Source organism: Bactrocera oleae, chromosome 2 (genome assembly GCF_042242935.1).
Source record: "Bactrocera oleae isolate idBacOlea1 chromosome 2, idBacOlea1, whole genome shotgun sequence".
NCBI classification, from domain to species: domain Eukaryota; kingdom Metazoa; phylum Arthropoda; class Insecta; order Diptera; family Tephritidae; genus Bactrocera; species Bactrocera oleae.
Genome location: NC_091536.1, coordinates 37362474 through 37376892, shown reverse-complemented (window position 1 = coordinate 37376892; position 14419 = coordinate 37362474). Strand labels below are relative to the sequence as shown.

General features: G+C 37.6%; 1 protein-coding gene across 2 annotated transcripts in view; it reads left to right on the top strand.

Annotated features, from left to right (window-relative positions):
- nvd (cholesterol 7-desaturase nvd) overlaps positions 1-14419 on the top strand; it is a 410950-nt gene that overhangs the window by 157715 nt on the left and 238816 nt on the right. For both annotated transcript variants that reach the window (XM_070112982.1, XM_070112983.1), the window contains exon 3: positions 8543-8924. In XM_070112982.1, the coding sequence (XP_069969083.1) occupies positions 8543-8924 (382 nt within the window). The remainder of the gene's footprint in view (positions 1-8542; positions 8925-14419) is intronic.

Here is a 14419-nt window from a genome sequence, read left to right as displayed (position 1 = left end):
CCGGTGTGTGCCATGTTGTGTATGGAGTCGAAAGCTGTTTTGCGAAATGAAGGAGTTAGGTATGGTCGGGCTTTACTGGTGCTTACATCACAAAAGATTTCTATGTCTATGGTGTATGGTGTTTGGAGTATGTATGGCGTCGTGATATTGTATCTGCTATTATGTTGTCTTTTCCGGGGATGTATCGAATGTGGTAAATTGTGCGATAAATGCTCCATATTTGACGCGGTGATGCTTTATCTAACTTTTGGCTTGTGGTCGGTGAGGATGATAAATTCTCTGTCTTCCAGCATATGCTGAAAATATTTCACTTCTTTCTACGCCGCTAACAGTTTACGATCGTAAGTGCTGTATCTCGTTTGTGTTTCGGTAAGGCGTTCGGAATAAAAACCTGGTGGTTGCCACTGGTCGTTGTCATATTGTTGTTATACGGCACCTACAGCAGTTCCAGAAGCATCCACTGTCAAACTGAGTTGAGCCCCGGGTTTAGGAAAGGCGAGTAAAGTTGCTTTACATAAATCGTTTTTACACTGCTGGAATGCATCTTTTGCTTTGTCCCTCCATGCTACTGTTGATGTGTCGTTTTTCTTCTAGTGGTGAGATTCCACTGCTGTTTATCTTGAAACCTAAGAAATTCACTTGCGGCTGGCCTAGTATACACTTCGAATGGTTGATGACTAAACCGTACTCGTGCAGTTTTTCGAACACTAATTGCAGATGTTGGTTCATATCCTTCGACGATATGAAAATGTCATCGAGATATGGCCAGGCGAAATCGTATTCGCGGATATGCCCGGCGCAGATCGAGTGTGGGTACAATTCTGCAACCATGCAGTGAGCGCGTGAAGTCGTGCAAGTGTGGAAGGGGGTACCTGTCCGATTCGGTGACAACGTTTAGTCGCCTGAAATCCCCGCATGGCCTCCACTCTCCGTTTTTCTTTTTCGCCATGTGTAATTAGCTGGCCCATGGGCTGCGAGATGTACGACAAATGCCTTCATCTAGCATGAATTTTATCTCGGTTTTAGCTGCTTTTGGTTTCTCAGGTGATAAGCGTCTCGGTTTGGAGACAAGTGGTGGCCCTTTGGTGACGATGTGATGTGTGACCAGGTGTTGTGTTTTATTGGTCGTGAAATTTTCTACCGTGGTGTCTTTGAATTCTCTCAGCAAATCCTGGAACGGTTGATTTTTGTAAGTGTGTGATAAATTCAATACTACTTCATTATTAGCTGGAACTGAACAATGTTTGCTAACGCTTGTGATGTCGTCGATGAGTTTCCGTTCTCTTAGGTTGACCGACAAGTTAAAATTCGATAAAAAAATCAACTCCGATGATGGCTTGTGATACGTCGGCAACTATGAATATAGTTACTTTTGTCAGGATGTCTACGTCGTTGTTGCGCCGGTGGAATTACGCTAATTTCGGCTCCCGTGTTGATGAGAAATTTCATTGCTGATACCTTATCTCGAATTATTAAGCGGCGGTTTGCGTTGTTGAGCCTGTCGTCGACCGCCATTGACGACAGACTAATTAGTTTAACTTTCTTGTGCAGGGGCTGCGATATTTTTTAGCTTCGTTACCAAATATTAGGTGGTACCAGCACAAATCGCCCAAGCTGTTGTTTAGCGGGCCGGAGCGTGACGGAACACCGTTCCTGATTCGACTTCTAGATCGACGATTTATGTTAGCTTTTATCGAGTCGAATTCTTTTGTGATCTCAACCAGTTTTTGCTCGATGCTGAGTTGCGCGTGTGTGGCTGTGTGTTGGGCTTCAACCACGTGTACATGTGGTGTGTCGCTAACCTCACTTATTTTATCTGCGAGCAGAGCTACTGTGTCCAGGGGATCGTTGCTGATGGAAATTATTAGTCGCATTTTGGACCGACGCATCCTAATAGACTTGAGTATGTTGTCGTTTATTTCGCTGTCTGCTTAACTACGCATCTCGCGCAAGAGTTGTGATGAGCGCATGTAACCAAGCTATTGTTCTTGTAGTAGCTTCTTTACACGTTTTTGCTCGGAGTCTGCGAATTGCGTAATTAAGCGATTTTTTAGTGTTGGGTACATGTTGGGTACTGTTGTTCGGTGGATTGTGAATAATGTCACTTATTTGTGCTAGCACGTTGCTTTCTATTGCGGACACGACAGTGTGATAATTGGCCTTGTCGCTCGTTATCCCTGCGGCATTAAATTGCGACTCCACTGGTGCGATCCAAAGTTCTGGCTTTGCGTGCCAGAATGGTGGCATTTTTATGAACATTTAAGCAACTTCCACGCTGCGAGGCTGCAAATTTTCTGCCAACTGATTTAGCGCGTCCTCTTCGGCCATTTTTGCTTGCGTCGGGGTCACCAATATGTGGGATGCCCACAATAATGTTCGATTTATTTACTTTCCAGAAAATGGTGTAATGTGATTACATACAAAAATAGTGATGACGTGCTTACAGCTGGACGATGCGTGATGAAAAGGGAAGATAGAGGTACGTCAGCATGACAGATAGTCTAGGTTGAATGTTGTCATATCTGCTTTATAAATAACTCTTTCAGAGTTGCATATGTGATTGCCACATATGCATGTTAAATAGAAAGGACGTTACTTGCGGTTAATATATTTTTGGCGGCAAAATTTCAAAGCCTAAATTATTTGGTATTTGCATTATAGGTATATGCACATATACATGTATGTATTACTGTAATATGTATGAGCTTTTCTGTTTGTTAACCTTTGTTTATATGTTATAAGTGATCCTGCACGTTGCTTTATTAGCCCAAGGGGTATCGCTGGAAATATTGCAAATAGGAATACTTCACTTTGCAAAATAATTTGGTTTGAAAAAATATAAGGTTGTGTTTGGAGACACAAAATAAGCTAAGGCAGGTACCGTAAATTTTTTTTTCAGTTATTTGGTTCGGTTATTTATTTCCACCGAAATATTAATAATAATAAATATTAAAACTGTAAATTAACATACATATGTACATATGTGCATAAAATGCCTCTATTTTCAAATTTAACTGGAATGGACTCACTTTTTTCCGCCAAGGGTTTTTGGGAAGGATACTAATGTATGTGTCTTCTTCTCGTTATACTCTCGCAACCTGTTGCTACAGAGTATAATAGTTTTGTTCACCTAACGGTTGTTTGTATCACCTAAAACTAATCGAGTTAGATATAGGGTTATATATATATATATATATAAATGATTAGGATGAAGAGACGAGTTGAAATCCGGGTGACTGTCTGTCCGTCCGTCCGTCCGTGCAAGCTCTAACTTGAGTCAAAATTTAGAAATCTTTATGAAACTTGGTAGACATATTTCTTGGTACCGGGAGAAGGTTGGTATTACAGATGGGCGTAATCGGACCACTGCCACGCCCACAAAACGCCATTAATCAAAAACAAATAAATTGCCATAACTAAGATCCGCAATAAGATACAAGACTGTTATTTGGTACACAGGATCACATTAGGGACGGGCATCTGCATTTAAATTTTTTTTTAAGTGGGCGTTGTCCCGCCCCTAATAGGTTTAATGTGCATATCTCCTAAGCCGCTAAAGCTATAATAACAAAATTCACTGGAAGCAAATGTTTTAAGAACCTCTACCTACAGTGTGAAAATAGTTGAAATCGGGTGACAACCCCGCCCACTCCCAATGTAAGGGTACTGTTAAAAACTACTAAAAGCGCGATAAATCAAGCACTTAACACGCCAGAGACATTAAATTTTATGTCTGGGATGGTATGAGATGACTTTATAGGAACCGCGTTCAAAATTAGATAGTGGACGTGGTACAGCCCACTTTTAGGTGAAAACCTATATCTTGAGATCTGCTTAACCAATTTCAACAACATTCGGTACATAACGTTATTTTCATTTTTCTATGTTATAGTGCGAAAATGGGTGAAATCGGACTACAACCACGCCTATTTCCCATATAACACCATTTTCAATTCCATCTGATTCTTTCACTTTTCACTATGTATATCAAGCAACAATGATTATATCGGGGTAAAACTTTGCGTGAATAATACGTTTAAAGTATGCCACCTTGTGACCAAAAATTGTCTAAATCGAACCAAAACTGTTCAAGCCCCTAAGTACTTAATATGTGGACCCCAGTGCCTATAGTTGACCTTCTACCGAAAATATCAGTCAATCCACAAAGAAATCTCAAACGAGTTTACCATTTGACTTTGCGAGAGTATAAAATGTTCGGTTACATCTGAAGTTAACCCTTCCTTACTTGTTTTAAATGCTTTTAATCTAAAGATCACAATCATCATAATTTTCCGCTGGTAAGTATGGAACTGGCTGAAAAAAATTGTCCAACGTTGTTTGTCTTGTTTTCCTTTGTTTTAATTGTTTTTTCTCCGGCGTTTTTCTTGTGCGTTACTGTCCCCCTCTCTGCGTGCTTGGTTGATTTAATTCCCGAGCTTTATGTTGACTGTTTTTCTTTTGTTTCACTTAGTTTGAGTTAGAGCGCGCACATTTTTAATTCTTAGTGTTAGTTTTGTATATCTATTGATTTCGCGCCCGTTGTTGTAATTTTATTTAACCACTGTTAATATGTATTTAAGCTTATATGTACTAAGATATATACTTTTCGTTTTTATACTCTCGCAACCTGTTGCTACAGAGTATAATAGTTTTGTTCACCTAACGGTTGTTTGTATCACCTAAAACTAATCGAGTTAGATATAGGGTTATATATATATAAATGATCAGGATGAAGAGACGAGTTGAAATCCGGGTGACTGTCTGTCCGTCCGTCCGTCCGTCCGTCCGTCTGTCCGTCCGTGCAAGCTCTAACTTGATTAAAAATTGAGATATCTTTATGAAACTTGGTAGACATGTTTCTCGGTACCCTGAGACGGTTGGTGTTGCAGATGGGCGTAATCGGACCACTGCCACGCCCACAAAACGCCATTAATCAAAAACAAATAACTTGCCATAACTAAGCTCCGCAATAAGATACAAGACTGTTATTTGGTACACAGGATCACATTAGAGAGAGGCATCTGCAGTTAAAACTTTTTTTTTTTAAGTGGGCGTGGTCCCGCCTCTAATAGGTTTAATGTGCATATCTCCTAAACCGCTAATGCTATAACAACAAAATTCACTAGATGCAAATGTTTTTAGCACTTCTATTGACGGTGTGAAAATAGTTGAAATCGGGTGGCAACTCCGCCCACTCCCCATATAACGGTACTGTTAAAAACTACTAAAAGCGCGATAAATCAAGCACTAAACACGCCAGAGACATTACATTTTATCTTTAGGATGGTATGAGATGACTCTATAGGAGCCGCGTTCAAAATTATACAGTGGGCGTGGCACAGCCCACTTTTAGGTGAAAACCCATATCTTGGGATCTGCTTAACCGATTTCAACAAAATTTGGTGCATACCGTTTTTTTCATATTTCTATGTTATATTGCGAAAATGGGCTAAATCGGACCACAACCACGCCTATTTCCATTTAACACCATTTTCAATTCCATCTGATTCTTTCACTTTCCACTATGCATATCAAGCAACAATGATTATATCGGGGTAAACCTTTGCGTGAATAATACGTTTAATGTATGCCACCTTGTGACCAAAAAATTGTCGAAATCGAACCAAAACTGTTCAAGCCCCTAAGTACTAAATATGTGGACCCCAGTGCCTATAGTTGACCTTCTACCGAAAATATCAGCCAATCCACAAAGAAATCTGAAATGAGTATACCATTTGACTTTGCGAGAGTATAAAATGTTCGGTTACATCTGAACTTAGCCCTTCCTTACTTGTTCTTTTGTAGTTTTCTTTTTTTCTTTCACGAAATTGTAAGTAAACTTACCTTCTTATGTCCCAAACACAGTGCATTTTTTTAAATTTAGAATATAAAAAGGACACCTCTTTTCGTCTTACTTTTGTTTATAGACTCTTTTCACTGCTGAGTTCGGGTGTAACCGAACATTTTATACTCTTGCAACTTACAAGAATCAAATGCTTCCAGGTGCTGGAAAAATTTACGAGTATATTAAAAACTGTTGCGAAAGAATTTAGCTACATTATTCGAAAAAATCTTGAATAAATTACAATCAAATTTATAACCTTCTTGACTTATATTGAAGATCATTAACTTAATTTTATTGTTATATTTTAGTTCGCGTCAGTTAAAATTATGTTAAAAACATTTTAAAATGAGATACATGTGATACCTACTCAACCGGAGAGGATAAATTTAATATGTTGAGTTGATGTGGAAAACGTCAAGCAGAGAATCAGAATATAGGTTTAGACCAAGGTCTAGACAAATTCCATTCTAAGTCAGCGCTAAACCACATAATTTTTAAGAAAACCATAAGTGGACAGGATGGAGTGGATCTCATTAAAATATTACATTTTAATCAAAAAAAGTCAAGTAAAAAGACGTAAATCATTGTATGAAATATATTGAGGGTAGAGAAAGGGACGGGCTGATTACTCAGGAATACTTGAGAACTTATTTCAAGCGATTTTTTAAATAAATAACTTACACACTGAACGACATATAATTGTTGGAAAAACGAAATGCATCATACATGTATGTAGTATATGAGAGTTGGGGGAGTATTGACTCGATTTGATCTATTTTTGATAATACCACATACAATAAAAATGCTCACTGGTTTTCATTAAAGTACCTCACATACCACCACCAATCGATATGGAGTAAAGTCAGGCGGATGTTTGAAAATTGTGAGATTAGTTATATAGGGGCTAGGTGAAATTTTCACCCAATTTTATACATTTTACGCACAATGATATACTGTTATAAGTCACATAGTGACCGATATAATTACTTATGCGGTATAAAGTCACACGGAACTCGAAAAACTTTATTTGGTATATGGGTGCTAAAGAATTCAACCCAGTTTTGACATTCAGACATATTATTATAAGGAAACGATTCTCTCCGCATTTCGATTATACATTGCCCGATATTTTCGGTCAACTATAGTCAGTGGTTTCTACATATTCAGTACCTAGGGGCTTGAACAGTTAATTGATTTGAACAATTTGTGGTCATAAGGCGGCACTATTATTTCAAAGTTGTATCCCGTTACATTAATTAGTGCTTTATTTGTATAATGGAATGTGAAAGAATTAGATGGTATTTAAAGTAGTGTTGTAAGGAAAGTTTCGCCCTGTAATATACGAATATCAGGAGAATGTCATGTACCGAATTTAGTTAAAATCGGTCGAGCAGGTCCTGATATGCGATTCACCTAAGAGTGGGAGGGGCCACGAACATTGTCTAATTTAGACGCCGGCTCCTATAAACCTCTTTCGTTCTATCCTGTGTGTAAAATTTAATGTCTCTGAGGCAATGAGCTATTGATTTATCGCACTTTTAGTAACTTTTTATAAAACCCTTATATGGGAAGTGGGCGGCGTTAACATCCGATTTCATCTATTTGCACACTATCTTAAGAAGGGTTTATAGCATTTGTTCTGTGCAAATTGGGATGATATATACATTAAACTTATTAGGTGGCGGGGAGATGCCCAGTTGGTAATGGTTTGCAAACCTCGTGTGTGATTCGTTGAGCTAAATTAGAGTTTTGTATCTTAATTTTCAGCTTGGTTATGGCACTTTTCCGTACGTTTTCGATCAATGGCGTTTTGTGCGCGTGGATTACGTCCATCCACATCCTTATAGTTTTACCAAGAATCACGAAGATGGAAGTTGGCGTTTGTTGCACGATAATGCGCCGTCTCATCGATCGCCGCTTGTGGCCGATTATTTGACCAAAAATCACATTTTAACAATTAATCACTCACCGTATTCACCTGATATGGCACCGTGCGACTTCTACCTTTTCGGAAAATTGCATTTGCCGATGAAAAGAAAGCGTTATGCAGACGTGGAGGCCATTCAAAAGGCTTGCACCGGCATACTGGCGGCCTTACCGGGCAACGAGCTAAAACACTCGTTCGACATACTTTTGGACCCGGCAAAAAGCTGTATAAAGCAGAAGGAGACTATTTTGAATAAAATTAATTGATTTTGCCGATAAAACCATTTGTTCTGTCTTTTTTTTTAAAGTCCTGTTTACTTTGGAACTCTCCTTGTATATACTTGTATAACCCTATATCTATCATACTATTATACTTTGTACCAACATGTTGCAAAAGTGTATAAATATTTGTTTAATTTTTGTGGATAATTCCACTATTCTCCATTTATTTTCACTATGTCACTTAAAACAATGAATTTAATGAAAATTATGACGTTTTTATTGGGGTGAAGTTATTAAAAAAATGGACGTAGATGAACGGGGCGGCGAGAATACAATTAATCAAAGTTTTAAAAAGAAATAAAGGTAGGATCGTTGTCGTACTCGAGCGAAAGAAATAGTATATTATAAAATAATATTATATTAGTTAATATGACAGGTGTACTACTTTAGATATACAAAATTATTATTTGCTACTATTATAAATATGTAGAATTAATACATGCAATAATTACTATAATCAGTAGCAATTACTCTATTCAATCTTTTCAGAGATATACAGCCAATAGATTTGCAAACACTTGTAAAATGTATGGGTCTGACAACCCAGACTTTATAGGAAGAACTCGTCGATCACGTTTGATTGGATTGAAGGAATTACCTCCTCCGTATCCCAATGGCTGGTATTGTATTTTGGAATCATCATTATTAAAACCGGAGAGCAAAAGATATGTTTCTTGCCTGGGAGAACATTTTATTATTTTTCGCAGCATAGATGGGCAAGTAAGCGTATTGAATGCATATTGTCCTCATCTTGGCGCAAATATGGCTCTTGGTGGGCGAGTAAAGGGAGATAATATCGAATGTCCTTTTCATCAATGGAGCTTTAGGGGAAGTGATGGATCATGCGCTAATATTCCTTATAGCTATACCGGCAAGTATTATATATAATATTAACATCCCAAGCATAATGTTTAAAAACATGTTAGCAAAATGGCTCCATCTCCAGGTATATAAAAGTATGAAAATACTTGACTTCGTCATTTAAAGCACTCTTTAGGGTAGTGTTTTTGAGCGTGAAAGAGCTAAAGTTAAAATTATGTTTTTCCGCTTGAGTATTGCATTGTACTTTCCTGGAGTCATATAGCACCCCTAGATTTTTTCGGGTAAAAAAAGGGAAAGAATTCTCCAAGCTAAAAAAATTTAAACAGGCGTATCACAGGAAGTGTTTTAGGTAAATTTTTGTAAATTCTGTGTACAATAAACTTACCGTTAGCACCAAACAGACACTTTAGCTGATGACATTGCAAATCTATGCGTCAAAAACAGAGCAGAAAACGCTGCGCTAAATCTGCAGCATGCAAAAAAATCCATAGTCAAATGGACTAAGAAATGGATGATAAAAGTAAACGGTGGTAAGTCGTTCATGTGAATTTTAGGAACAAACGAATCACATCGCCCTTAAAGTCTTTTTGACGTATGCATACCATATGCCAATACAGACAAATATATTGGCATTTAGCTGGACAGAGCACATTAAGATGAAACGGACGGAACTTAACCTGAAATTGTCAAAAAAAAATTGGTAACAAAGCTGCCCACACATAACAAATTACTTTTATAAAAACAAATTATAAAGCCGATATGGTCATATGGCACGCAACTATGGTATGGTTATTCAACGTTTCTAAAAAAAGTGCTAAGGGGTATTGTTTAAGGCTCCCTGGTACATCAGAAATGCTGATATTAATCGCGATCTAAAGGTAAATACAGTAGCCGAAGAAATAAGATCTCAGGCAGAGGCCCACTACAAAGGACTTAATGAGTTGAATAGTTGTATTGGTATTAAATATTGTTATTGTTTAAAAAAATAGGAAGTGGATTTTCAGAGTTAGAAGTCTAATAAATTAAATGTATTGTTATAAATACAAATTTTATTTTTCACACATTTCACCAACACTCACCGTTTCTTTTTATACCGGGATGTAATTTCAGCGATTGTACAATAAGTATATATCTAACTTTATTTCGTAAGGTGACTCTTTGCCGCATAATAAGTTTAAAATAAAGGTAATAAAAAATAATTCGAATAATCTGGATCAACGTGAAGGCGTAACGATGCGTCCGTACTCATTGTTGAATCGAAAGAGAGGGAACTGGATCCTCCGTCGATCTCTTTTGCTACTTTTGGTGTGGTGTACCGTGTGATGTCCTCCTGAGTGGTGTGATCGTGGGGTTGTTGTATTTGTGTGCATGTTAGTGCGTGGTGTAGTAATGTGGAATGTAAGTCGATGTAGCGAATGAGGTGTGGCAGTGTTTTACGGTAGGGGGTACTAAGACTCATTTAGCCATCCCGGCCACCTAGGAGAATGATCAGCTTATGAGTCGCTTAACCCTTATGTTAGTACACCTCGGTGTATTTTAAGCTCTCAAATCGTCGTTTTTAATTAGAATAGAAAGCTATTTGTGAGTTCATTTAATTGATTTTTTTTTTATTTGTTTTTAAATAAGCTTAAACTCTAGTCATCGCCCTATTAGCAACCACAGTGTAAAGCATAGGAAAAAAATTGTATACAATTTCTATTAATACATGCAACTAAATTTTATTAAAAAAATAAAGAAATATTACACTTTTTTTATAAATAATGACATTGAACACATTGGACACGATTAACTGAGTGCTCGTCACACACAGGTTGGTGACAATTGGCACAGGCCTTACGTGTCTTTCGCCGTCTACTTATTGGCAAAGCATTGCAGACATGACAAGATCCTGTTACTTTTTTCCTTCCGGTTTTATCTTTTGGAGTCTCTGGACCAGGATTTATCACGACTGTTTCCGTCAGTATATGACCTAATACACTTTCAATGGCAATCTTTGTTGAGAAGTGGCGCATTACTTGTGGATTCGACGTGCGATGTTCAATCATCGGCAATGCTAGTTCTTCACTTAGTTTACGCATAAATTGACGACGTACTGTCATTTTTTTGACAATAGTTTTATTATTTTCATAATAAATTATATATGCCGCAAGTGAAGAAATATCTAGCATGTTGAAGAACATTGCCATTGGCCATCTCGAAGATCGTCGTTGACTGGTGTATCTCCGCACCATTTGGTCCATTGTGTCAACTCCAGCTTTATATTTATTATAAAAATTTATTATTTCTGATTTTCGTTTAGCGTCATCATCAACGGATATATCTGAATGCATTGTAGATATTAGAATGACAGCTTTATTTTTTTTAGGAAAGTAGGAACAAATGGTAACCTTTTCGTGAAATCCAAAAACTGTCGAATACTGCTCCCGTGTCTTATTCGCTCCCATAACACTAGGGATGTAAGGTTTATTCTTTTTTAGTGTGCCAACAATGGTAATATTCCACGACAACAAATGTTTAGCAACTGGTACAGTAGTAAAGAAGTTTCTACCACTACCTCGGTACGGAGCCTTTAATTCTTTTACTACTCTTTCACCCTGATTTTTTTCTCGAGTATTATCTGTTTTACCAGTGTACATAATCCCTTGCAAAGGATATGCGTTTTCTGCATCACAAATCCACCAGATCTTTATACCATACTTAGCTGGAATATATTGAGTAAATCCAGTACGGCCACGGTATGGGTAAAGCTGTTCATCAATGGTCAAGTTAGGTGTTGGTTTGTACATCTGAGCTAAATTTGAATTCAACATTGTCCACACATCACGAATTGGAGCTGCCTTGTCTTCTTTTTTACGTTCACTTTGAGTATTACCATCGTCGAATCGCAAAAAATAGGAATCGGAGTGCCACATGTCAAATATATGACCTGTATTCGAATTATTTGCTCCAGTACAAATCAAGATACCGAAGAACGAATAAATTGCGGGTATCGTAATGGGCTTCCATTGATGATGTGAGTTTGGATTATAGCATTGTACTCTTGGAAAATGGTTTCAGCTTTTTTATTAGTGTGACGGACGATTATATCAACCATTTCGTAGGTAAAATTTGTTTTGAAAGTCTCGCTAATTGACAACGTTTCCGTACTGCGATTAGGCCCACTCCGCTGGCGTACAACATTATGAGCTGCGGTCTAATGCTGAGTTGGTGGAGTTTTGTTCCACACTTTTTTATCTTTGGCAATAAAACTCCCAGATCGTACTCTCTTCCTAAAATAATAATAACAACATTAATTAATTATTTAAGAAAAAGAATTATTATTTCAATCATTGCTAAGAACAAATATTTTACTACCTTCAGGCTGTTTCTACTTCATTGTCATCATCCTCACTCTCGCTACTCTCAACTTCTTCTTCTACTGCTGAAATTCTCTTCAGCGATTTATTCTGTATCTTCAGAATCTTCTGGTTCGTCACGCACTAAATTACCTTGTTGATTTTGACGTCTAGCTCTATTTGCTGGAATCCAGTGTTCGTCATCGCTATCAGAAACCCTACTCGAATCACTGTCGTGTTCTCCAATATACGTAGTCAATAATTATAATTATATTATACAAAATTGTAATTAAAATATATGTAATGTTTACTTAGTCAGCTCTCGATAATTGTTCCATAGCTTTATTTTTCCCTGTCAAGAGAACACCAAATGAGGCACGTCTGATCCCACCCTAAATCTGTTACATACTAAAAAATGCTCGAATCTAGTGCGCGATAGAAAACAAAGAAATAACCTTTAGTTTTTCTTTCTCATTCGAACAGCATCTGCTCGGCTCCGAACAATAAAAGCCGGCCGACTACCTGGGGTGTCCCAAATAGGTTTCAGATGTCATTCACGATTCTACGTTGTTATTTTTTTCTTTAAATTGTCACTGACTAATAATATTTGAAGAAAAAAGGGAGGTTGAAATCGTGAATTTTTCATATCGATTTAATAAGGATAGCCACATCACGCCTGGCTTAGGTATGGCCAGAATAGGTGCTCCTTTGAGTAAGTTCCTTGGAGTTAGATCTGTGAAATCTGAGGGATATCGCGAGTGTTTTGAGTGGCCGCGAATTGAGAACGGCATCCACTCGAATCAGTAATCTGGTCTGTTCATAATTAAATTTATTGTTTTCCATCTATTTTTTGAAGTGGGATTTAAAACTTTTTACAGCCGGGGGGATAAATTGCCAATTAATGTTTTGGGGAGCATACTTTTGTCTAATCTCAGGTGAAACTTCTTTGGTAAAGTCCACACTTTGTTTTTCGGTGACTCTTTGAGCTCCGCCAAAGGGTTTGTCATTGTAAAATCTCATTTGTCACATTCGTACATTACAAATATAAGCACATAGGAGTTCATTGGGATGGGAGACCTTAGCATGGACACCTTTATCTGAAAATGCACAGCAAAATCGACCCAAAATAAATTTAGTGTATGAAATGTCTTTATGGCTTTTTTGTTTTGTAGCACTTAGCTTCGACTGGTACGGTGTGTTAAAAAAGTATCGCGAAGTGTTTATTTATTCGTTAATATCTATTTTATCCCTCTAAAGTAATCACCCCTACATATTACTTATAATACTTATACTAGCAAAGCACTTATCTTGTTCAGCTCCTCCTCCGACTGAAACACACACAGCCTCTGTTGGCCATCATTCTCGATAGGGCATTATAGATTTTATTTGTTTTACCAGAAGTATACGCCATCCCAGATACCACAGCTGCAGCTGTGAAGTAATCTCGCATTTCCTTATGATGAGTGATATCCTCTCTTCCATTTTCCTGGTGCTTATGAGCAAGACTTCCTCCATCGTACATCAGGTTCCATAGTAGTGGGCCTAAAACTGAGCCCTGCGGTACTCCACGCGAGACAGTGTTACTCTGAGTGCCCTCGTCCGTGTTGAATAACACTATCTTATTTTCGAAATAGCTTGTTATAATATTTATAACATAATGGGGAGCGCGTATTTCGTACAGGGCTTTGATTGTATTTGCCCAATTTTCTGAGTTGAACGCATTCTTCACATATTTATAAAACCGTATTGTCTTTCCGATAATCCGCCAGCTTTTTGGATTGCTAACTCCAAACGGTTTCATACTATGCTTTCGTACACTTTACCAATCGTGTCAAGCATACATAAGGGTCGATATGATGAAGATCCTTCAGTTGGTTTTTTTGGTTTTGAGAATAGAACCAAACGCTGGTTCGATGAACACCTCTTCTGTTATACACGCGTTGTACATTTTAACGAACAAATTGCGTCTTAAAGACATATAAAGGCTATACAAGCATTGTATGAGTGACGCTTCGTGTTTTTTGCATAATTTTTATACTTTGTTTCCCTAAGGATATCCGCATACGACGCTCTGTCCTTTTTTGTTGAGATAATATCGTCTAGTTTCGATTTAATTTTCTTCTCGATCGGCTTACTTCTTCTAACATGTCCATCCATTTCTCGCCTGCGGGCTTATTTCCAGAGCTGTCTGTTTCTAAATAATTTTCGT